Consider the following 26,057-nt stretch of genomic DNA (forward strand, 5'->3'; position numbering starts at 1 on the left):
ATGCTCTAGGCTCGAAGATGTCACTGTCCTGGCCAGAGATGCTGGCTTGTGTTTCTTCTGCCAGCAGCTCAAAGATTAAGACATGCGCTTGCTCTCACATAGAGAAAAATAAATGCTCTATTCCACTGGCAAAAATAACTTTTTCAGTAGTTTCACAGCAGATGTGGTTTTTTAAGCTGATGCTATACCTATTCTCCACCAGAGTGGCATCAAAGACTTCTTCTTGGCCAGAAGACAAAAAGAAACCAGGAAAGGCTTGAGCACGAGTGCTTCTATCACCTGCCCCCCAAGCTGGGCCTCAGGGAAGACTGAGAGCCTCTGCCAACACATGGAACTTCACACACAGGCACTAGCTGTAGCACAGACTTCAATAAGTCCTTTATTTTTAAATAAAGAAACCCCACTGAATCAAAGATAACAAAATTACATTTTGTTCTGCAATGACTTCCATTTTACACCACACAAGAACAAAAATTAAAGAAAAAAATCAAAGACAGTTTTATATATATTTATATATAATTTTAAAGGTAAACATCAGCAGATATAGAAAAATTGCATTGCTAGTTGCAAATCATCTCCCCTGCAGCTCTCAGCTCCAGAGAATCTGACTCAGAACATGGCAGCAGGGAGGGTGTCTCAATATACAGGCTTCTTTAGGGCAGCATTTAGAGATAGTTACAGACTATAACTTCGCCAAATTGAAAATATTTTCATAGTCAACTGCTCACCAAGAATACTGGAAGTCACTCTGCCTGTTCTAACACAGCTGCATGAGAAAAACAAGGGCACAGGCCTCCTCTTTCCAAGCTCTTTACACACCTTTTTGGCTAGGAACTTTCAGAGAAAGAGGTTATGCTTTTCTCAAGAAGAATGGCTAGAGATCTGTCACTGGGAATTACAGTCAAGCTATCATGTAACAATGACACAATTTGCACCTTTGGAAAGGTGTTGACTTGGGCTTATAACAAATACAAATGGGTTTTATTTGGCTTTTTTTTTTGTTTTAATTTTAAAGACTTTCCAGTTGGCAGGGACCATGAGATGGGTCAATATCCCAGCAGAACTATAGTGGAGATCCAAGAAGAAAATTCTGTATGTCCTCTGTGGTCATGCAAGGACTTTGATTCCAATGGAAACTCGTCAGTCAGACCAAAGCAAAGGGGCTTTGTGGCACCTTGTACAGGTGTTCAGCATAACTCCAGAGACCTTTCCAGCATGGAAAGCTGGCACTGCTTTGACTCATTGATGGCACTTGTGCCTAAGCTCCCCTGGCAGCTGAGGCAGTCCAGGCCAGTGTCACTCCCACTGCCAGTGAGAAGAGGGTACAGTAAAACAGGGCACCCTCCCTTGGGCTGGTGCTGCTCTGAGGCATTCTAAGCTTGGAGAAAAATCATAAAGTCAAGAAGGGCTGTTTGCTCTCCACCTAGAATCCATGGAAGAGACACTGCTTTGAGTCACTGTGGCTCCAGCACCTTCCCAAATGAACCAGCCCACATAAGGGATATGGACACATGGAGCATGACTCAAGCCAGACACAAGATGTTCTTCACAAGTGACATACACAGGCAGCACAAGGCTCAGGCCTTCTCTGGTCTCACAAAACCAAAAAAACAAAAACAAAAAAACAACCTGAAGGATTTCATTAAGCTCCAGATGAGCATAGTATTTCCAGAAAAACTTGGAAGCAATCCCGGTGACTACACTGGCAATTAAGTCCTGAAGATGGTACTCTCTGCTCTCTCCTTTGAGATGTATCCACTTGAGCAATTTACCTCCAGCTATGCTGCTGGAGTGTTAACAGACAAAAACTTTGGGACTGCAAGATAACAAGTCACATATCAAGCAAAACAAACCCTGCTTCTATGACTCAATTCCTACTGCTAAAAGAGCAGAGAGCTGAAAGTGATCCACTGCTTATATACATTGTTATTTTCAGCCTTGAAACTGACTGTAGCCAGTAGTAGGCTGCCCACAGAGGTCCTTGAAGTCAGCACTCAGTTGTGCTGTGTGCATCACTGGCGTGTCTCAGTAATAGTGTCTGAAAATTCATTTACCAAAAACCAAAGCCCCAAAAGCTCTGACAGAGCTGTTAGTGAAGTCTCTAGATATGCTGATGTCAAGGGAGGAGGAGGAAAAGGGCAAGGCACCACGTGTCAAAGGGCTGTGGTCTAGGAACTTGTGACAGACCCAGGACAGATGACACACAGGTAGCTTGGCAAAATTCAGTACTGGAGTTAATAGTTCCCAACATTTTTACTTAATGCCCTGTCTTTGTAACCCATACCTTCATAAACAGGAACTGCAGAAAAACACTCAGGAAAAGGATTGCAGGGAAGTTCACTGTTTGCCTTTACAGTGCAACTACAACACTGCCAGACCCACCTGAAAACACCTTGATTTAGAACAAAGGGACAATTAAAAATGCTGGCAGAGCTCTTGTAGTGGAAGCTGAAGTTCCTTGTGTTCAGTCAGAGCAAGTCTGAGCTGCTTATTTACCATCTTCCAGAAAAATGGCAAAGGTGATGGTTGGACCAGCCTAACCATCAAAGAGTAATTGTTCTGCAACTTGCTGTCTGATTGAGAGGGTCCTCAGGGTTCATGTTCAAGTGCTACTTACATTCAGTGATGGGGAAGGTGTGTTTACCATGAGACCAACCATGGAAGAGCTCTCCTAACGATTTTTCTAATCCCAGTTTGAAACTAAGCAGAGCACATGTCAGATTCACCATGTTGTAATCTTGAACTACTCTATCAGACCACACTGCAGTGATCTACAAGTGCACACTTCAGCAGCCTCATGTGTTTTGACAAGAGATGAAAGATTTCACCTCTAAGACTGAAAAATTCAGAGTGCATTTAAGGCTGGGTTCACTGGGCAAATAAAGACCACCTGCCCACATAACAAGAGTAGTAGTGTCTTATTTTGGGAGATAACAGTATTTCAAATTAGGACTGGACAAAGCCTCATGTGTCACTAGGTATCAATTATCTATCATTGTCAGTAGCAAGATTTAATAAATAATTTAGATAACATGAACTGCAGCTTAATTCTCTCCTCTCCTAGTTTTCCAATGCCTCTAAGTGACTGACTGCAAGTCTGAATACAAGTACTGCTTTGGAAGAAGCATCAAATTTGTTGAGATGGAGAGAACAGATTGTTTTCTTTTTTACACTGCTTCCACCTACAGGCTTAATAAGCTGAACCTCAAGCTCCAGAAACCTTGCACAAAAAAGCCACAAAAGTTGTCCTTCCCCAAATAAGCCAGACTCAGTCAAGTCACAAGTGATTTGAACAGTTTTAGATTCAAGTGCAAAACCAGGGCAAAGGAGCAAGACAGAGACCCACGGTACTTCTGTAGTGGAGAGTTTCAGAAAGTCCACAGCATTGGCACTGCTGAAGAATGAAGGCTTGGGTTGTGGGTAGGAAGGAGTACTTCTCAGAAGGGCTCTCCAAGTTTAAAGAAAAATCTCTATTTGATTAGACAAAGCTACAGCTCCTGCTGCTCTGAGAACTGTCCAGTTGCTCACCTCATTTTGGGAGACTTAGACACCTAAATTTATACTGTATCTATTTGATGTGTACATGTGTTGTTTACACTCCACTTCTGCTGAAGTGAGAAGATATTTAAGTCATACCCAATGAATATTACATGAACACTACTTAAGCAAAAAAACCTGAAATGCCTTTTATGACATACTTTAGTGATGCAGTATGAATAAGAACATAACACAGAGACAAGATATCCATCAGCTAAGAATATCCTTGCTAACTGATGCCCTAAAATAGTTCTTAAGGAACGAACAGCCACAAGCACAGCCAAATATTCCTGTAGCTTTACTTAGTTTCATCTTCTCTTTGAAGAAAAAAGAAGCCCAGATTTACTGACTAGGAGAATGTGCAGATAGCCACAGTTCATAGTGGATCACAGGCCAAGGTGTTTGGCCTAAGGCAAATGAAAGGAATTTCCTGATATGACAATGCATCTTTGCTACAATAGTTAATTATTGCTTTATTCAAATGAAACTCCACCTACTCAACCTACTGAAGTTCAGGGACAGGGCAGTCCAGGAGGCTTGTTCCCTAGGTTTGTTGATCCAGACTGAAGACTTGCAGCTTGTTTCACCCTTAAGCTATAAATTAAAGTGCCTGGAATGCAGACCAAGGCTGAAGCAATAAAGTGCTGATGAGGGAAGTTGTGACAGGAAAAGAACTTCACTGACACTGATAAAGAAACCCTATGGATGAAATAATGACACTGCATTATTGAGAGAACAAACAGTAAGGAAAAAAAAAAAGATTTTTACCACTAGTTTCAGTCTCCAGATTGTCATGGGACAACTTTCCTTTAAAACTATCTTGGCACAGACCATAGCTGCCACTTGAGGGAAAAGCACAGGTGAGTAGCCAGCTTTCCTGCAAACAGCTTTCACACTTCACTTTGCACATTAGAACTAGAAGGGGATGTCTGGTTGTGGAAAATAAATTCTAGTGAGAAAGAGCCCAGTGTCTTACTGGAGCCAGTAATCCTACAGCATTACACAGATCTGGAAGTAGTCAGCCATGCAAAGATGTCACTTCAGTTGCACAAGGCTGGGGACACCAGTTCCACATCAACTGTAAGGCAAGTCACATGCCTCAAACTCACCTAATGCTCTGAAAGCTAATGGGAACAATTTTGGTGTTATTTACCCTGACATAAGGGGAGTAAATCTAAATAGATACACCCTACTCCCCCATTAATTAATCCCTAAGAGAGAACAACAGCTCTCCATAAAATATTCTTTCAAGCAAATTGAGCTCACAGAAAGGAATCTGCAGATTCTTAATCATGGGTTTCCATTTGGAAGCCAGAGCCAGTTTTAAAAAGACCCAGGTCAATCAAAGAATCCAGTACTGAAAAGATAACAGTATTTAAAAAGAGGCAAAGATGACAACAAGGTGACTGATCAGGTCCTGAAGTGAGAACATGTTTACATAGAAACATTAACTGGCATTACCAGGCTGCAGCTTTTCTCTACTTGGAGACACAGCATAAAGCCAGCCCAATCCACTCACACCTCCAGCATGGAAAATATTTTTAAAGTGATTCACTTGTGCAAGTGCATTCCTAGGTTCTAAAAGGTTTCCCTTGAGATGGTGCAAAGCTGACACTACACTTGCAGTCAAGCGTTTGTTTTTCCAAGCCACACTGTAGTGGCTTACAGACTGAACCACACACTGGCTTGAGGCTTGGTACAGGGGTTTTTCCAGCACCCAGACAGAGAAGAGACCCACAGTTATCCCATCATCTACACCTAACAAATTCGGCAGATCAAGTTTTTGACCAGCAGGTAAAGAGATTTTGACATATGAAACTTCTGCTATATTAAAGCAAGCAGTCTTTAGCTCAGTAGCCCTGTAACAAGCTAAAGACAGCAACCCAATTCTTCAAGCAGAGCAGTAAATTACAAATCCACGTGACTGGATATCCAAAGAGGCTCTGACCAGATGTCAACCTCTTCTTTAACTCAAAAAAACACATGGTGATCAAACCCCAGCCATAGGATATCAAGGAGAATGGAAACCTGAAGCAGCAGGTGAGGGAACAAGATATTCCCAAACAGAGAGATACTGAAGTGATCCAGAGTCTTTGGGTCGATTACTCCTGACCAGAGTCAGCCTGCTCAGCATCTGAGCAGTGAGGCTTTGTCTTCTCCCACTGGCAGATGGCATTGGCATACTGTATCACGAGCTTATCCATCCAGGTAAGAGGTTCTGGGAACAGCACAGACCCCTCAAAAAATCCCAGGTGGCCTCCATGAAGGGGCAGCACATGCATGACATTCTCTTTTTTCTCTGTAAAAGAAAAAGAGGCAGAAAGTTCCAAGATAACATCTTCAAGCTGAGAATGAAAGCATCTTGAGTTGCCAGGACAAAGGCTGCCCAAGAGGTGCTGCTGACTGGGCCCTAATAGCAATATCTGTACTGCTGTAAAATGGTCATTCTTTAACAAATGAGCACCTTTAACTCACATCCACTGGAACCAGGACTGTTTGCATCATGTCAAGCTGCACTAAGCTCTGACAGTGCATCAGCCATCTTGTTGCATGGACAGTGAAAAGCTCTCTGTGCTTGCTTCTGTCTGAAAGCAGCTGGGGATAAATCTTCTGCTCACAGCCTCTGACCAGGAAAAGAATGAACCCTGCTTCCCTCCCTGTGCACCCCCTCTTTGTGTGATGAAGCAGCAGCAGCTCCCTCTTCTGAGCTTCTAAGTGTAGCTGAAGCTACATTTGCTTGAAGATAGACAGCTCAACTCCTTTCAAGGGAGAGATCCCAGCTCAGTGCCAAGTGACAGAGCCATGCATGCACTGTCCCCATTTCATCAACAAAGGGGAGTAATCTGTGCTTCATCCAGACTGTCACTACCACCCATCTTCCTACTACATCCCAGTGAGCAATGGAGATGTGAAGAAACCTTTTTCATCCAAGAATGAACTGCTATCAACAGAAGCAACAGGTGCCTGAAAGGACTGAAGCTCTTCCTGCTCAGGATTAGCCTTGTTAGTTCTAGCAACTGGTGACTTAAAGAGGCTTAGCACACCTCTCACAGCATTACAGATGTAAGGAGGCAAGTCAAGCTCTGAAATCCTCTGAAATCAGGAATTCTGATGTGGTAAGCTAGGTGTAGGTACACAAATACGCCCAGCTTGAGGAGATTGTTTGAGCATACCTGAAAGAGCTCTTGGAATTGATAGAAGACTCTCATGTACAAGAGGGTCATCAGCAGCATTAACCAACAGAAGAGGAACATAGATCTGCATCAGGAAACATGACATGAAAAAAACCAAAACAGAAAGGGTTTAGTATTTTAATGTCAATCTACCAACTGTAAAAGTATCTTAGCATAATTCAATTAACATCTCTTATTTCAGTAAGTTTTTCCTCTAACCCAATTGTAAGAAAGAGGCAGAGAGTAAGCAGATTGAGTCCCCATTCTTAGAACTGAAATAACTACACCCTTTTTTTACTCTGCATTGCTCTGCACATCAGGCAGCTATTGCCAACTCTGTTATGGACACCTTGGTTAAAGTCCAGGAAACTGCCTTGGAACATCTCCATTCTCTGGTTCAGTAGAAAAAGGAGGAATTGATCTCAGTTACACTTTGGCAAAACTTTGCTCAAGCATCTTCCTGTCAGTGTCCTGAGTCTCTTCCAGAGAATCCAGTAAACCTTTCTTCCTTTGAAGGTGCAGGCTCCATGCAAGGCACCCATTTCCCACTTTATCCTCAGACACTCAGAGCAGTTCAGCTGAATGTGTGCCTTTGTCTCCATCTCTTGGGTGCTATCACCTGCCAGAGTTAAATGCATTTAAGAGCCCAGAGAATTTAGCCCCAGTTTTAGAGGTAGCAAGATCTGAAATCCCACTCCAATATACTGTGCCTGATTATTTCTGAAAATCCCAGCTAAAACATCTGCAGGTATCAACAAAAAAAAAAAAAACCCACAGAGTATTTTCTTTCCAGTGCAAGAGCAGTGTGCTGCAAGAGCTTACCTTGTGCAAGTAATGCAGGCAGCTTTCCTCTTCATAGTACTCCTTCAGTGAGTTGTAGCCATGGAATTTCCTGAAATAGAGCAGATTGTCATCAGTATCACCTGTTTCAGCCATGTCACTATTACTTTTAAGTGAGGACACATGCAGAAACAGGAACGATGACTCAATTTTCACAGATAACTTTTTAAATACCCAGTCTCTTTGCAAAACCATTTGGCAGCACATGCCTTGATGGTTTCTGTGCTTTCTCAAACATTCTGAGAGCATGGGCAAGTCAAACATGCAAACTGAAGACTAGCAGCCCCACTGTTTTAAAAGAAACACCCTGCTCACTTAACTGTACACGTGGATGAAAAAAGTTAGGATTTTGTTCATCTTTCCCTAAAAGTCTTTTCAAATACAAACCCAGCATAGCTTATAAACCTTAAATTTGCTGGACATATTCCCCAGAATTTACTGTGGTTCTACTTTGCCAAATCCCTTCACACCATCCCAAACCAAGAATTCAGTAAGCCTATATTAAAATGCCTTTTTGTTTAATATAAGGGATAACATAGATGTTGGTTCAAACTAGAAAGGCCTCGGGGATGGAGGACAAGCAGGGAGATTTCCCAATGAATGTTTTTTTTATAAGCAGCCAACCATGCTCCCAGTTTGCCAAAAGTGTCATGGCTTTTTAGCTAACACTGTACAGCTTTATTTTGGAAAGGGTCAATGCCTGATACAGAACATGCCATGGTGTGAACACTGCCACTTAAAGTGCTGTATTGTTGTCAAGGACACAGGCAGTAACAGGCTACTGCTTATTAAAGCAGAGCACTTAATTAGGTGTTAGTATGACAAATAAGAAAGGTTGCATTATCTCAGCCAGCCCTATTGTGTATTGAGAAAGAAGAAATGTTTTATGGGGAGAAGACTTTTCAAACAGAGTGATGGAAATCCATGAGCAGTTCTGAGCTTCTTTCTTTCCACATTCCCCTTTTTTGTCACTAGAGCTTGGCAGCAGAGCTGGCCTCTTCCTACCTTAGTGGAAGGTAGGAAGGTGCTGCAGGTTCAGATGTTACCAATAAATAAATGCCTCCTGGATGATTTTAAAGAAGATGTGACTGTAAACAGTAAGTTTGTGTTTTTCCCCTAAGTTTTCCTTAATGTGGAGGCAAGTAAGAATTTGAAGTTGTGTTCACTGTATTTCAGCAGACTCCTACAGGCCCAGCAAGGGGCATGCAAGAACAACACTGGGATGAGAAGGCACTTGGAGTTCTGTAGGGGAGCAGAGAATTGCCCTTCATACCTCATAACGTTATCATCGATCTGCATAAGTGATGTTGCTGTGTAGAGCTTGCCCAGATCAGCATCTGACAGGCTCTGTGGCTTCTTCATGTTGCTATCTCCAAAAAGAACTTGCCTGCAAGAGTGACATCAAGAATTACATCCAAATAACACAAGGGCAGCAAAACTGTGACCTGTTCAAGGACAACTGAGTTTATCAAATCTGACAAGATAAGATTAGAAGTGGGTTACATAAACATGAGGCTTCCTTGGGAGCAAAACCAGCTTGTTTGTCCACTTACCTTTGCAGCGAGACATAACAAACCCCAGTAGCCTCCTTGCAGGAAAAAATGTTTTCCTTATCTACTGAAAAACTGCATGAGAGGGCCCTCTTAAAAGAAACTTCCCAGAACAGAGCACTAAGGGTATTTGGACTTGAAGCTACAGGTTAGAGGGAGGGTTCTTTGGCTTCAGCCCAAACCTGTGGGTGGTTTGGGTGAGAGCACCAGCAATGCTGGGCATAGCATCTCCTGCACCATCTGGTTCTAAAGCCCCCCCATCACAGACTTCAGGCTACCCCACACACAGAAATTACTCAGAGTATTCTCTTAGCAGAAAGCTATTTACTATGGACACTCGTCATAGCTGGCTATTGCCCTCAAGGGAGGATGTGTTTCTTTACCGCAACAAACTTCTTCCTGAACAAACAGAACAAATGCCACAAGTTGGAAAGGGCTTTTTAGTCCCTTTGAGAGGCAGCTGCAGGGCAGAGCAGGAGGCTAGGTTTGATTTGGGCAAGATAGAGCACAAGTGATTATGGAAAAAGTTTGCTTAACACACTTCCCTTCAAGTCAGCACCAGCTTTTTCTGGGTTAAGAATTCAAGTACACTTTAATGGGAGCTTACCTAACTTCACTTGTCAAATTTGTTCAAGTTGTCTAAATATTTGTAAACCTGGAATGAATTATGTGGATCATCCTACACTGGCTACCCTCCTTCTACAAATGTTTCATGCTGCACCGGAGTGCAAACAAAGAACCAAAGTCTGAAGTGATACATGCTCCTTCAATGAAGTAAGTCTTAAGATACTCTCCTCCTTTCCCCTCAGTCAGGCAACTCCCAATACACACAGATTAGGATGAGGTACTTTCTTGCCTAAAAGTACCACCCAGAGAACTTTTGATGGGGAAAACACCAACATCGAGCATGTCACCTGTTTAGCACACAAATGTCTTTTGTTATGCAAGAACCACGGATCAGCAGCAGCAGCACAAGGATCCTACAGCACACTTGCACTCCAGGAACAGCAATGTTAAGTGTTTTACTGGCTACATGCTCTTTCTAGAGGAACAGCTAGAAGCCAGAGCTACAGGTTTGACTATTTGCTTATTTCATAAGCAGCAACTCCATACAGCAGATCTTGAAGATTAGTCCTACCTCAGGTAGGTGGCAGAACAAGAGGCTCCTTCAATAGGGAATTCTTTGGCTAGAAGTAAAACAGATGCAGAATACTCCACTTTGAAGTCTAATTGCAATGTTTTCCTGTGCATGTCTTGTTTATTCATTAAACAAGTTTCCACAGAACACAAAAAGACAACAATGTCTTTTTTCTAACAAAATGGCCAAAGCTTATTTGTCTATTTTACATATAATGAGATTGATATGGGCTCACCTTCTCTGTTGGTTCATCTAAAGATCTAGCAAGGAACTTGTGCTAAACCTTTCAGGAGTCCTGTTTTAAAGGACCTGGCAGACAAATCCAATACAGCAATTGACCCAATCAATACTGTCAGTGTGAGTGATGTACTGCAGTACCTGTGAGAAAGGATGATCTTCTTCATGTTGTCTGCCATGAGGAAGTTATAAAATCTTCTACAATGGTCCCACTGCATGAAGGTTTCCTGTGCCCTAGAAAAAACACAGCAGAACAAACACAGCTGTTAATGGAGCTCTTGAAAGATCAGATTAATACACTGTTAACATCTTATGGCAGCCTGGGGGCTGTGTAAACAAACCTCCAGGCCTTCTCTGCCACAGCTTAACCTTTTCCAGGAAATGACTTCCACTTTGATGAAGTTTGTTAGTATCAGGAAACAGATCTGCAGTCTCATCTTGCACAATGCAATTAGCAGTTTTGATCGGAGCGTTTAAGAGCCATCAATCAAGATCCATAACACTGACAAGAGGATTTTAGTATCCCTTTGCAGAACTTCAATGTAATTTACATAATGGCACTTTCAAGGAAAGGGCTAAAACCTGTTGCTCAACTGTGTTGTCTATTGTGTAATACAGCTTTGCAGAGGAAATAATTTGTGCAGATGTTTCCAATATGTACAGATACTACTATTATTGTTTCAGTTCATTGGCAGGAACTGTAGGAATAAATACTAGCTGCAGCTGCAAGTGGCATCTGAGCTGAAGTCTTTACCTATTCTCAAAGCAGAAGAGCACTTCTCAGCTTATCTGTTGTTAAAACAGAATTTAAGCCATCCAGAGTTGTGTGAGCTCTGCCAGATACCAGCACTCCTTTGCTATGCAGGGTCATGGGCAGGTTAGAGCTTTACTCCTAGCATGGTTTGCTGTTGCTGAGGGAACACACTATCATTTACTGAGAGACTGAAGAATGCTGGGAGCAGTTTCAGCTACTGAAGCTCTCCCTATCACTTAAACATTAACATACCATGAGAACCACTGTAGATTTAGCATGACCTTCCAAGCTACAGCCTGCCAGGCAGGAGCAACCTGTTTTCTTGGAATTAGCCATGCTGGAGAGTATGGATTAAAAAAAAAAAAAAAAAAGAAAAAAAAGAAAAATCCATTACCTTTTTGTCTAACCAGGCTATACCTACCACATTTATGCCAGGGCAGGAGAATGAAAGAAGATAGGAAAATGCACATTTCTTTCTTCACAAAAGGTTTTCCAAGCAAACCTATTAAGTTATCACAAGATGTTTGAAGTTAAAGCTACTACATTTCCCTGCAGCTCCTGTGTGTACAGCAGAACTCCTAATATGAAGAGCTGCAAACGTTAAAGAAACCACAGGCAGCTTCCAGTATTTTGAGGACTGCCCAGGTTTCAGAGCTGAGGTCTCTCCTCACAGCCTGCAGCTATGATGAAGATACATTCCACAAGATCAAGAAGCAGAATCAAGCCTATGCAGGCAGAGATTGAGGAATAAGGAGTCCTGTCCCTGTTTAGCCTCAGGGAACACATTCCCTAGACTGTGTTAATTCATTAAAGAGTCTCATTCTTCTGGCAGCTCCTAGTATTGCTGCTGCTCTGGAAAAGCTTTCCTATTAGAAATCCTTGGTTCACCTTGCTCACTAAAACTTTTTCCTTTGCTTATGAAACTTATTTGGGGAATAATGCTGGACAAACCAATGTTTTAAAAAGTGGAACTGTAAACTAACTGGTTATGTTATCAGGGTAATCCACTTCCATGTAGCCCTGAAGGCTGAAGTCAGCTATTTTCACATACCAGACCAAGCCCAGGAAGGCAGTGGCTTCACCATTCTACCTGGAGCTGCTTTAGACCTCCTCCCTCCTACTCCTGTTACCAGGGCACAAGGCCCTCCCTCCTCCTGTCTTTTGCTCAGTAGATGTTGCCTTTCCCTAGTTCTTCAGCTAATTAGCACTTACAGCAGATGTGGGTATTAGGAAGAGAGACACAAGACCTGAAAAGCCTTCCTGCTGGCTGTCCAGTAATACAGAGCAGATGTTTTGTGGCAGGAGGTTTGCTAGGAGATGTTTACCCAGCAGGTGGAGGCAAGAGCTCAATAATCCACACAGCCCACACCATGGGGTACAATAAACTCAAGGGAAAAAAGAAACCAAAAACCCAGTGAGTTGTTTTTCCACACAAATATCCAAGTGGAGAATTGTTAATCAGGTTGTCCTTGCCATGCAAGCATAACAGCATTACTCACAACAGCAATTTGGAGATCAGGAATACAATATTGCATAATTGTAGAAGATGAACCGACTGGACCTCAGCCAGATATTACCCCTGCAAACCCTCTCTGATGGTTGCAATTAAGGAGCTGGCTTCAAGATGCTCTGTGCTCTATGCCAGAACCCCAGGACAGCTAAGAACATTTTACTTGAAACAAAACAGAACAGCTGTTCCTGTAGCATCTGTTCAGATTTTAAGGGTGTGAACTATCAGCAGATTATACACTTTTTTAGCAGTAGTCACATCTGACCTCAAAAGGGATTAGATAGCTGGAATATTACAAGCATGTCAAGCTTTTACTCACATCTTAGTGCTTCCAGAAAAGCTTTCTGCTTTTACCTATAAAAGCCTGATCCATAAAAGGTGTCCTCAGACTGCTGAATAACAAACTGGTCCTACACAGGCAGGGCATCATCAGCATCAACAGTTCCAGCTACCCTGGCCAGGCTGTGAGGCTGAATTCCATAGCAACCCCCTTACAGACCTGCCACAGTTTCACCACTCATCAGCCCAAAAGATCTTGATCCAAACACCTGAGTCTCAACAGTTCCTTTTGGCTTGTAAGTAGTAGTCTCACAGCTCAAAACTGCAGGTAAATTACTGCAGAGTCAGCTGCACCTTAGTGATTGCCCATATGTACAGACAGTAAAAACTGAAAACAGCAGCTTAGCCAGTTACAGAGTTTGAATCTTCATTACCTGTGCATATATGGAAAGGTTAAAATACATTACTTGAGTCCAGTTTTCAAGCAATGCAAGTAAAGCCATCACAGCTCCTAAAATGCCACAATCTGGTCCTCCAGGCAGAGAAACATTAATATTTTCAGACTTTAGGGCTGTAATACTTTTCCTCCTTGCCTTCCCCACTCCTATAACACAGCTGCAAGCACCTCTCCATCCCTCGATCACCCACAGCACTGTTTCGGTGACACACATTTAGAGGGGAGCACAGACTGACAGAGACTGTGCTGTGTCTTTCCAATCTCCCTGGGTAAGAGCTGCCAGATGAAACTGCACACTGAAGCCAAACAAGCTATTACAAACCATGGGATATTTCTCAGAGTGATGAGACAGTGTAAACTATTGCTTGCAAACCTGGCATCAGCTCAGCAGCTGGTCACGCTGCCCAGCCTGCCTAATTACACCAGGAGGCACAGGGAATGCCTCCTCTTCAGACACTCCAGCCACGAGACAGCATCACATGCACAGTCCAGAAGTTGCCAGCATGTACCTGGCCAGGTACACAAAACCTGTTTGCACTGCTGACAAGGTTTACTCGTGCTTGTAAATCAACAAAGCTTCAGGAGCTCCTTCAGGAGGCTGCCATCCTACACGATCTGTCAGACCAGTTCAGTGCAAGGGAAACACCCATCTTCACCTTGCTCTGCCAAGGATCTGCTCCCTCCTGCACTCCCAGAAGAGAGCAGCACAGAGAAGACTCCAGACCCACCTCAGGGCACTGTACCCCTGGCACAAGCTGACACAGCACAGGACTCGCTCCTGGTTGGCCTGGCTCTCTCCCAGGTATTTGCACACTATATTTCCACCCAGGCTGAAGCCCACAACAATCAGCTGGGTCTGAGGGTAGGTCTTCTTGATGTAATTCACCATGGCGCCAAATTCCCAGGTGCATCCTAAAAAGAAGAAGAAAGTTAAAAAACATCTTTTAACATATTTAAATTCTGATTTGAAGCTTCAGTTGTGTGCTTTGAATTCAGCTTCTCAACCTGACTTTTCAATAGCCTTAAAGTTTTAACAGCTCTGATTCACATGTGTTCATACATCTGTGAGTCCTGCAGAGCTTAACTCATGCTTAGTTCTGACAGAATGCCAAAGCAAGATGAAATTTAGCTGCTTAAAAATCATGGTGACAGTTAACGTGACAATCAAAATTCTTCCTTTCTAAAACAGCTTTAAAAAGCAGAGTCCAGCAACTCTGAGCTTGACATTACCATGCAAAAGCAGCACACATCATTACTTTCCTGAGGCAGTTTGCCACTTCGAAAGTGAAGTGAGGTATTTGGAATGCAGTTTGCTCTTTTGTTTTTAAGCAAGACCAATATGGATCTCTAAATCCAGCTGCTGTGGGGAGGGGAAAGGAGTGGCTTGTCAGGAAGAGCTTCCAGCAAACTGCTGCAGAGCCTGATCTCTGGGATCAAGGAGAAGTGTTAAAGCAGAGATATTCAACCCTTTGTAACCAGTGGAAAGGTAAAGATACTGCACCTCCCTGAAAGAAAGACACACGGGCATCTCCACATCAAGAGAATAGTTAAGTGTCTCTATAGAGATCTGTTCCACTGTCAGCAAACGCCCACTTGCATCCCACAGGCTGCAGGCACTGAGGGATCCAGTTTCTGGCAGTTTGACAGACTTGAAGGCCTCCACACATACAACCTATGTACCTACAACTATTTCTCCTGCTTGTGAGTATGGGAAAAGGAGATATGGAGAAGCAGCTGCAACAGTGATAGCATTAGTACACGATTTAAAGTGTTTATGCAGCTTGTTAACTTTCCCTTTGCATGTAAGGCTGCAAACCACAGAAGGCATCACATGAACAACAGAAATAAAACTCCAGATGTTTATTCTTGTCCAGAGTCAGAAACTCAGCTCTATTCTGTGGAACTTGGCCAGGGAGATAAATCCTAGGATTCCAGCATTCCACTCTCTACTAACCTGACACTGATCCACTGTGCCCCTACCCCAGCTATAGCATCCTCAGTAGATATCAGACTCCAACTTTACCTAGCTCTGGAGTAAACGCTGAGCACCAGGGTTTGTTTGCTTCAGTGGAGCAGCAAGCTCCTGTCTGAGTGTTTCAGCAGAGTTTGGGCACTTCCTTGTGAACATTCTTAATTCAAGACAAATTCTGCACTGCTCTGGTTTCCTCTGGAAGAAGCCAGTACTCAAAATACTTTAGTGTTTGACCTTCATGATTTCAGGGCAGCTCAGAAATCAAAACCAGAAAAGCAACAGGTCAAGCTTGATATAGAGGCTGGGATTCAGTGAATCCCAAATTTAGGCTACTTGGCCCTCAACAAGTATGCCTGGAATACAGCAAAGCTGAAACAGCACTGAGTTATTTGGGTAGGTGGCAGAGTAAAGTCTACTGGACTTGCTGGCACTTAACAAGCAACTCTGCCAAGTGATTTACTGTCTTACTCAAAGGAAGTGCTAGGCATTCTTTGCCCTTTCCAAGGCTATAAAAGACTCAGAAAGGTATTTCTCAAGAGATGCACTACAGAATAACACCCTAAGGCCTGAAGCAAAGCTTCATGAAAGCAAACTCTTAACTTCTATCAAAATAGTAAACGCTTTAGCATTGAAATCTAGTTTTCAAGACATGGTAGACTTGCAGCCATAACAGCCCAGAGCCTCACTACAAATGAGGGTATTTGGTATTCCTGAAGTGTTTCCCAAAGAGGAGTATATTTAATAATTCTAAAACAACCAACAAAGCATTACAGCCTATTTGTCTGCCAGACTTTGGCACCTCAAAGCACAGTATTTCTGTTTTGACAATTTAACTGTTCAAGATAACTATTCTGTTAATCCAAATCTAAGCAGTAGCTCAGCTAGCTTTAAAAAATAAAGCCTAACACAAGTCTGCTAAACACACAATTGGCAGGGTACCTATAGATACTTACAGAAAAGAAGGAGATGAAGGCTCAAAAGAGCTCAGGAACAAGCAGATTAGGTCACAGGCAAAGAGGCCCATTCTACAAGGATCACATTACTCACCAAAAGGCCAGTTAAGACAAGCTAGAGTCACCCTTCACACAGTTTCAAATAATTTATTCCTTTTAATTTCTAGGTTAAGAAAGACTTCCTTATACTCAAGGTGAGAGCCATAATCATGGTAGTTAAGCACTACCACTTCTGTAGCTTTACACTCCTGAACTGTTTCTGACTTGTGTTACATCCAGGACCAAATCCTCACTTGTCCCTCCTAAGATATAAAGGTACTTTCTGGATAGGCTGGTACAATCTCCTCTCAGGTTGCATTTTACAAAGCCTCAAAAGTGGCATTTATCCTTCAGAGGCAGGTTTGTTTCACATTTTGTGAAAATGGCAAATTCACTATCTCTAAAATAATTTGAACAGGCTCTGGGTAGGCATAGAAGGGGTTTTTTCCCCAAAAGTTTCTTACAAAAAACTTTCTCCTTGATGAGAATCCATGTGTAAGAGCTGGCAGAAGAGACAAAAGCTAATTTAATATTAGCTTCCTCTCTTCCTCCCATCTAAGTCTAGTTTAGTTCTTAAGAAACAGCACAACACTGTTTTAGCCCCACTGGGGTACAGCAGTTCTGTTATTCTGAAAGAGGCTGATCAATCCCTAGAAGTTTCATGAGCTTGAAGATAAGTTCCCCAGGTGCCATGAAGTACCTACCGTAGGTGAACATCCGTGGTGAAGTGAGCTCAATGTTTGGCAGGGCTCCCAGGTGATTCAGGACAGCACATCTGTACCCATTTTTCTGGGCATAGTCAACAAAGGTGCGGATGTACTGCTTCTCACTGTGGTTAGCAATCCCCGGGCAGATCACCATCGTGACATCCTCTGTGCTCAGAGAGAGAGGGAAGTTAAGTAAATGTCACTTCATGCAAATTAAGAGAGTCAGGAGGTTGCCATTTCAGATCCGTGGGAAGCCACCTACCACAAGCAAGCTAGAATTCCTACTAGTCTGCCAAAAATCCTCTATGGGACAGGAGACCAGCAGCTCTAGTGCTACAGATGTGAAAAAGTAATTCATGCTATGGGAGATTAACAGTTTCTAACTTCAGGGAAAGCTGTGCAGACAGTTCTCCAGGCACTGCCTAGAGACCCAGAGTACATTCTTCTGTCTGAAGGACATTTTTGATGTTACACATGTTCTGCCTTCCGACAGCGTGTTGTGGAAGCTGTGGAGCCCAGCACTCCAAGTAGACTGGTTATGCTATTTCCCCCTCATTTCCCCTCTAGAGCTGGGTGTAATGCAGATCTTCCAAATGCAGCTCTGCTAAACACAGGCATTCTGATCAGCTGACATTAACCATCATCTACTTTGTGGCTAATCTAATGATATTTGATCTGCTGACACTGTTCGCTGGTTTAACAAGATATCATTTCATCAACCAAGAAAGTAATTGCTGTAATTCAAGTAAGCACAGTAAATTACATTCAGGATTATCATATGCACTTCAAATTAACTGTAACTCTCATGTGCAAAGCTCCAACATTACCAGCTCTAGCCACTGAATTTTTATCTCATTAGAAAAGCACTGCTCACAACAATAAAGATAAAATAACTGTTCCAGTGCAGCATTGTACCATGAAGATCTCAACACTGACCATTTTAAAAAAGAAATCTGCTTTTTCTGAGGGCCAAATGGGAGCCATGGGCTCTACCCTCATCTGTACCCCAGAGCACAGAATCAAGTTTAGCAGCTAGATGCAGCCAGCAGCTGTTGGACTGACCTCCAGTGCAGTGCTCAGAGCGTGGCTCAAAGAGATCAAAGGTGGCTGTTGCTCCATCTGGCATCGTCAGGTACTTGCGAAGTCCATTTGGATGTGGTGATCTCACTCTCCCCATTTTTCCATACACAGCTGTCTGGATATGTCCACTCTTTCCCCATATGAGGGGTGGAACGTACCTGAAAGGCAGTAATTTAATTGCTTACCCCTGCTGTGTTAATGAGCTCTTGAGAACACATCAGAACACACTCCCATAACAGATCTCACCAGCTCCCAAATAGAGTAACAAATATGGAATTGTTTTTGCTCTGACTGAACTGGCAGCAGTGATCTTTGCAGCCCTACACAAGAGGAGAGACCAAAACATTCCCAAAGCTGAAAAATCAGCACTGACAGCAGCAGCAGAAGCCAAAACCCAGACATTCCCTATATTGAGATGTTAGAGGAACAAATGCTTCTCACTAAATACACAGAGGCCTTGTGGCTCGGTGAGATTGGGAGTGCATGTTGCCAACCAACCAAAGTGACCTGCAGAACTGTACAGTGCTGTAAATCTGTTTTAATTGAAACACTGAAGTCTCCTGGGTTGAACCACATGAACTTTGTGTAAGCACTTAACTGTACAAGCCAGTGGCAGAAACAACAGGATTCACACCAAGTTCCAGAAAATGGAAAGCCCCAAGACTTGCTAGTTTGGGACCATTTTACACAGAACTGCTTTACTAAGTTAAGCAAAGAGCACAGTACAGGCTGATTTTGCCTTTCAGAATTAGAAGTTGGGACAGTGTTAAGAGAACCAGTCAGACCTGACCAAACTCCACTGAATAACAAATCCCTTTCAGTAAGAGGGGTGAGTCTACCAATTACTTATGCTTATCAAGTGTGTATTTAAAGCTTTGTGACAAAGCAGATTGTCTCTCCCTGGCTTACAAACCCTCAAAAAAGATATGTGAGAAACAAAGCTATGAGCTGGAAAGCATTAAAGACTTAGTTATCAGATTTTTTTTAGCACAAGCAGAGCTGCAAGTGGTTTAACAGGAAACATACTGTGCCCTAGCCCCACCACCATGTGGGCAAATCACCTGGTCACTCGGCAAAGGAGACTGAGCCAATGCCTTGAAAATTAGAGTTACATCAGCTCTGAACAGGACAGCATGAATGATTTATTGTTGAGAAGAACAGCAGTCCCAAGGCACACAACTCTAGTTAATGAACTCTGGTCACTGGTGCACAGACCACAGTGTCCAGAAGAAGCTTGAGAGCTTCTGACTTCACCTTGGATCCTAAGGGATTAGCAACTCCCTCCCTGTCATGTTTAGGGCTTCCTGCAATTATTCCTTTTGACTTTGAGAGAGCATATGAAGCAGAGATCATGTTCTTCCCTGTTCACAAAAAACTAGGCAGCTCAAATTTACTGTTTAAGCCCATAATCCACTAGAATGTGACAGAAACCCTACCTTTGTGCTCTGACACCACCTATTCATACAGCTGGACTTCTCCCCATGTGTCATATAGGCAACTCCCTCCCCTCCCACACACTCCTTAAAAAAACTTCCTATCAAATAAAAAACTACTTAGGGTTGTTTAGCAAGACAAGAGCAGCAGTTTGGCCTCTTTCTCCCCATTCTTTTCCCTCATCTATGAGGGGGACTTCTTACAGTCAAAGCAGCATAACAAACCTTTATACTGCTTGTAGAGGCAAACAGCACATGCAGTTTCCTTGACACGCTTTTTATTTAAGGCAGGAATCCCCTTGCTCCATCCAAAATGATGGTCAAGTGATAAGAACAGTTTCCACATTTCCCTCAAAGCTGAAACTGTGTGAAACTCTATGGACAAGGGAGCATTCGCTGTTTCTCCCTGCAGAAGGCACAAGTGTTTGAGCATCCTATAGACCAAGTAAAATGCTCAGATTATCTTTGATAATGCCAACTCCAGTCAGCTGCTTAAGCATCACTGCCTGCAGCAAAGATCACTCTGCATGTAACTGCATTCTTTTAGATAACCATTCAAAGGCCTTCAGCAGAGTAACGTGCATTGTACTCTAATGCAGAGATTTGTAACTTCCTCCGAGACATTAGGTATATTTCTAGTTTGCACCTAAGTTTTAAAGCAGTTGAAACTCTGAAATACATGCAAGTGTTCAGGCAGAAGGTTATTATCTCACCAGTCTTTGTTTAGGCCCATTGTGAGGCAAAATACACCCCCTAAGTATCCAGGCTCAGGAGACTGAACACCATAACACTTTAACAGGGAAAAGGAAGAAGGCTGCCCAGATAGTACAGATCTCCTATTCTCAGTGAAAAACTAAGACAGATTGGAATTTACCTTACCAGACTGATACAAAACCAAGCAGCTAATAAAAATATTACTTCTGTTTACCAAGACCAGTTGCCAATCTAACCTATTTAAAAAAAGCCTGTAAAGCCTTGACAGTAAAAGAGATTCCTCTCTTTTACTGAATTAAGGTAAAATCTGCTCTCAGCTGAGGACAAGGTATCCTTATAATCTATAGCAGAATCAGACATATGATCTGACTGTCACACTATTTCTGTTGACCCTCCATTTTTCTAATGGGCAAATCTATTTTTGAAATCTTCATGTGACTTTTATGTCTTTTGCTGAGACAAAGTCCACAAGAACTTCCAAGAGCAAGTACTGAGCCTAATGGTGCAAGACTGTACAAGGCTGAAGGATGGGTCATCTTTTTATACAGGGTTTGTGTGGATTTTCAGCTTGCTTTTACTAAACCCATTCAAAGAAGAGAGCACGGAAAGACCTCTTCAGTCCTGAAGGTGCATGGTACTACACTGGTGAGGGAAAAAACTTGCCAGGAATTGTGCAAAAGCCTTTACCCTCTGAAAGGACAGATCAGATAAATGTTATTTAAGCCTATTATGTGAAAAGCAATTCCAGAGACATTTCTATCCTCAACCCAGCTGAAAAAACCTAACTACCCAGTGCTGATAGCAAGAGCTAGAACAGATTGTTTTGTAGTGAAGTCAACATTCGTCCTGGGGAACAGCTGAAAAAAGATGCTTCTCCAAAACAACCATCCTGCAGACAGAAGAGGATGTACTCAGGGCATTCTTCTGTGGTTTACCTTAAGAAAACAAGCTCAGCAGGGTGCAACACAGGGAAACACAACCATGCAGACTGAGCAACTAAGCAGTATTCAGTCTAAGGGGTATTTGAGTACTGCCCTTCAGATTTTATGCTAAACCTATAATTACTGCTAAATTTAACTGTCTTCCAAACAAGGGCCCTTCACTCAAAAGCAGGTGGCTTTCCTCCAGCATTGATAACATTGGAAGAAAAATATTCAAGGGCACAGCAGATTTTCAACTCCTTCCTATGTATGCTACAAGCTGAAGTGGTTGTGAAAAGCAGGGTACTGCAGAGTTTACTCCAGCACAGCATGGAGATGGTTCAGCACCTATTCCTCAGTGTCCTGCTCCAGAGAAGCTGCTCCCAGATGTGCAAGAGTCCAGGAACAAACACCATGTCCATAAGCAGCATTTCCACTGTTATGCAATAGTGGCTTATGGTGACAGGAGCTGAGCAGTGAACACCAGCCAGGAGGACCTCTTGCCAAGGCCTTCACATGAGGACAAGGACAGCATAACACAACAACCCAGACAAGCATGTACTGATAAAAAAATTCCAAGGGAAAAGTTGTGCTGTACCAAAAATGGAGATTTTTATTTCTGTGAACCAAAAACAGCTTCTGAGCTTTCTCCAGACACAAAGGCCTTTAACTGATTCATTTCCCCGTTTTGGTCAGTTGCAATAGATAGCAGACACTCTGAATAAAGATAAATATTTGAAGCAGTTATGTCTTCCAGTAACCAGCCCTGTAACTTCCAGTAACAGGACTCAGCAACAGAAGACAGGGGATGGCATTTACTTATTATGGAAGGTCACTTACATGTAAGAGTTCACCACTCTTAAGTGGCTAGAGTGAATTCACACCCAATTACATAAATCTGCTCACCAATGTTAGTGTTTGAGCTCCAAACCTGCATTCCAACAGCACAGCCTCACATCTTGATAGGTGGCTGCCCACAGTGCTCGAGAACAAGACAATTCCTAGATTTTCCCAAAAATTTCCCCTGGCATTTTAATATTTAAAACAATTCCAGCATGTGATTGTAGATTAAGTTTAGGGGCTCTCAGGCAGTAGATTATCATTTTAGAGCACATACATAATCCAGTATGCAGGAATTTAGGAAAGCAGCAGCTGCATAAGCAGCTCACACAAAGCACATAAAAACTGTGCTATTTTTATTAGCAGGCATCAGCATTCAGGTCCTCAAAGATGTGAAGTGGAAGTTCAGCAACAGGCTTATTTCTGGAGCATTGCTTCATTTCATCTGAGGAGATTAACACTTTAACTCTTACATGGCCTTTATGTGCACACTGGATACTGATGGTGAGAAAACAGCCTACAACTTCTCAATGTCAGGATAGTCTAAGAACTTTTGCCTGCATTACAACAGGTAAGAGATTATTTTCCCCTTTACAGAGCAGTTTGGAGTTATTTAAAGAATGCTTTACAAAATTAAACTTTGTTAGAGTCTTGTCCTTTATTTGATTCTAGGGAATACAAATTGAATTCCAATCAAGGAAACTCATATAAAAGTCTTCAAGGTTCAACCCTCAGCCCCAAATATGTAGAAAGCAGCTTTTTCTGCATCAGCTCAGCCAGACTGCTCAATGTGATATGGACACAGCACAAAAATTGCAATAAAAAATTTAAGCAAGTTATGGAGCTTCCACATTTCCCGAGTCTCAAAAAAGAAACAAATGGAGTAGAAGTGTTTGCTTGCTGCCCACAGTACCTGTGTGAAGCCAGAACTATTTAAAAGTACAGACTGGCCTCCTTGGCTAAACCACCTCCTTCACCATTTAAGAGGCTTTTATTTAGTCAAGTGCCCATCACAGTCCTCCTCCCCCACCTGTGACTACAAGAAGTATTTTAGTCAAAACAAGGCATGAGGATTTACAGCACTTAGAATCCTCCTTGCTGATAAGAGCTGCTGTCAATGCCACACCACGCAGCAAAAACTCAGACCCCCGAGGCTGCTTCCTCTGCAAGGTCAATGCTTCAACCTACCAACAGGGAGCTGCCATTCTCCTCTACCTCTCAGCATGTTCACTTGCCAAAGCTTCAGGGGTAACACTGTTCTTCTAGTTTATTATTCTCCTGGAAGTGTTCCTCCCAGAGTAAAACACCTAGGAGTTGACAGGGATCAAACACTGCTTGCCATTAGGGGGAAGAAAAGAACACTGAAAAGCTTGAAGACAGCTTTTCTGACTCCTCATCTCCTTGCATCTAAGAGAAAAGCAGTGACAGTGTAAAAGAGACTTCTGGTACAAGGCAGCCTGCTCACCCAACATAGGTTGGTGTGCAAACAAAGGATAAGAAGGATCTAGGCTGGATCTTTGACAGTATTTACTAACAGGCTTGACAGTCATTTGCCTCAATCTTTGAGGAGCTTGCCTTTACTGATGATAAAAAGTGAGCAGACAGCAAGGATAATTATTTTCTATACGGATGACACGTGCCACATCACTACAGAAATAAAGATACACACACTTTGTTAGAATAAACAGCCAAAAATGTCTAGCCTAGTACAGCAAGCACTGGCCAAATTTACCCTCATGAATCAAAGAGCCAGCACTGCATTTCTACAGGAATAAGAGCAGATGAAGGACTTTCTGTACCCTTTTGAAAGGCAGGAAAAGGACACAGCTGCCACCAGCAGTTAGGCCCAAGTGCTCAAGGGCACCAATAGCTGTGCTGAATTGCAAGAGCTTCCATATAAGCAGCAGCAATTTGAATGGAAAATTCAAAAATTTGAATGGAAAAGGGTCTGATTATGCCACTTGGTAAGTCAAAGTACAGAGCTGGACAGGGTCAGAGCAATGGAAAAAAGAGGTAAGACAACATGAGCTCTAGGAAGACAGATTCTCTTGCTTCCCAATGTTTGGGAGATATGTAGAAAGTTTCTGGCAGTTTATAGAACTGTAAAAACCAGTACTAACATCTACAAGTGCAAGGTACCTGGCACACAGCCATCTCAGGCAGCTTTACAGTTCAAAGTTCTTAAATTATTCATCCACCAACACTTGGCTTACTGAATGACAATGCACTGAATTAGGCCAGAGGTGAGGATTGTGCCATAAAGGGAAAATAAAGTCCAAAAGTGTTTACTCGAAGAATTTTTAAACATCTTCATAGATAGCAGAAACAAGCAAAGTTATTCTTTCTCCCTGCCAGCCTGTTTTTCACAGCAGTGCCCTCACCCCTTCCTCCCTTAAGCAGGAGCTGAACAAACCAGGTCTGAAAGTCAGCTCACAGCTATGAGCATTCCTCTGCACAGAATTGGTCTTATAACAGATTTGACAACAAACCCAGTCCTAATATAACAGAAGGGATTGCTGGGCTACTTATTTTGCTTTCATGGTAGAATCTGAAAAGAGATGCTTAATCAGCTTTCCTAACACTCTGAATAATTAGCAAGTAATCAAAGCCTTGGAAGAATTTTCAGTGGAGTACTGCACAAGCTGTTTTCACATAGCTTTTTCCTAATTATCCTACAAACTGTTTCATGCATAATTGCAGGAATTTAAATACATTTGTCCCCCTGTAGTCTCCAGGTGACTTTCATGCCTAAAGACGGGATTTCTTTGATTTTTTTAAAAAATTCTATATTGAAAATAAAGTCTGTGATAATATCACTAGAACAGTAAAAAGAAATAATCACATATACATCTTAGAGCTGTCTTTCCTGTAAACTCTTTGAATTCCAAATAGCAATTATATTCCCAACAGTCCTATCTTCCTTAACAGAGATATAGAGGTAAGAGGACTGAACAGCTACCTATTGATACATTTTGTTCTGGTTTGTTTCAGCCGAGTTTGCTTCCTTTTGTCATGGAAGTCTTTCAGACAATATTCTGCCCAAGAACCAGGTATTGGAGATTACTTCTACAATCTTCAGAGAAGCTGGCAAGCCTGAGCTCAGCTGATCCAGAGAAAGCAAACAAATCAAAGATGCACACGATCAACACAACACCAGGGGTCTGCAAGCAGCTCATCAGTCCTGCAATTAATGCACAACAGATGCCTAAATACTGCTAGACATGTTTTGCATTTTCACTCTTTTGGGAATGCTTTGTTCTCCAACTGAAAGTCGATAATAGAGCAGTGCTAGGAGCCTGTGCTGTGAGAACAGAGCTGAAGTAGCAGGGAAATGGATGCTAAATTAGCTTACAATCCATTTCCAAAGACTAGCCTGATATGAATATGCCTTCATGGCTGGTAATCAGCTTCATGCTTGCTCCTTCAGTGACTAGGGGCATGTCCAACTGGAGTGCAACACTGGGATGGCAACTACCTGAAGCACCAAGTAACTCAAACCTCCTCCATGTATTTTTTAGGAAAGGAATGGCTTTGCAGTTAAGGCAGTAAACATAATCAAGAATCCAAACACATTTATGTTGCCACTAACCTGGAGTACATCACAAAACCCTCTCTGGGTTCCAATTTCAACAGATAATGCTTTGTTTCCTCTAGAAGTTTACAGACCCCATGGCCTAACATCTTATACTTTATGTAATCAAGGCACCTAACACAGCACCGCTAAAAGCCTCTCATCTCCCCTAAAATGACTATCCTTAAGTCAGCTTGACTTTTGAGATCCAAAAGGAAAGTTCATGCAGCTGCACTCAGCACTTACTATATAATTGATGTACTTAGAGCTTCTAAATAGGACTTGCAAGTTTTCAAAGTGATTGCAGAAGAGAAATAGTGTAATCAAAGTCCTTGTCCCTCCAAAGACTCATG

General features: G+C 42.4%; 1 protein-coding gene across 2 annotated transcripts in view; it reads right to left on the bottom strand.

Annotated features, from left to right (window-relative positions):
* Positions 1-354: 354 nt before the first annotated feature.
* Positions 355-26,057, bottom strand: part of ABHD2 (abhydrolase domain containing 2, acylglycerol lipase) — a 37,235-nt gene continuing 11,532 nt past the window's right edge. For both annotated transcript variants that reach the window (XM_012577969.5, XM_030281831.4), the window contains 8 exons: positions 18,209-18,384; positions 17,144-17,311; positions 14,204-14,387; positions 10,617-10,709; positions 8,824-8,937; positions 7,533-7,602; positions 6,711-6,795; positions 355-5,836 (listed from right to left, as the gene is read on the bottom strand). In XM_012577969.5, the coding sequence (XP_012433423.3) occupies positions 5,640-5,836; positions 6,711-6,795; positions 7,533-7,602; positions 8,824-8,937; positions 10,617-10,709; positions 14,204-14,387; positions 17,144-17,311; positions 18,209-18,384 (1,087 nt within the window). In that variant the 3' untranslated portion in view covers positions 355-5,639. The remainder of the gene's footprint in view (positions 5,837-6,710; positions 6,796-7,532; positions 7,603-8,823; positions 8,938-10,616; positions 10,710-14,203; positions 14,388-17,143; positions 17,312-18,208; positions 18,385-26,057) is intronic.

The sequence above is a fragment of the Taeniopygia guttata genome, chromosome 10 (genome assembly GCF_048771995.1).
Source record: "Taeniopygia guttata chromosome 10, bTaeGut7.mat, whole genome shotgun sequence".
NCBI lineage: Eukaryota > Metazoa > Chordata > Aves > Passeriformes > Estrildidae > Taeniopygia > Taeniopygia guttata.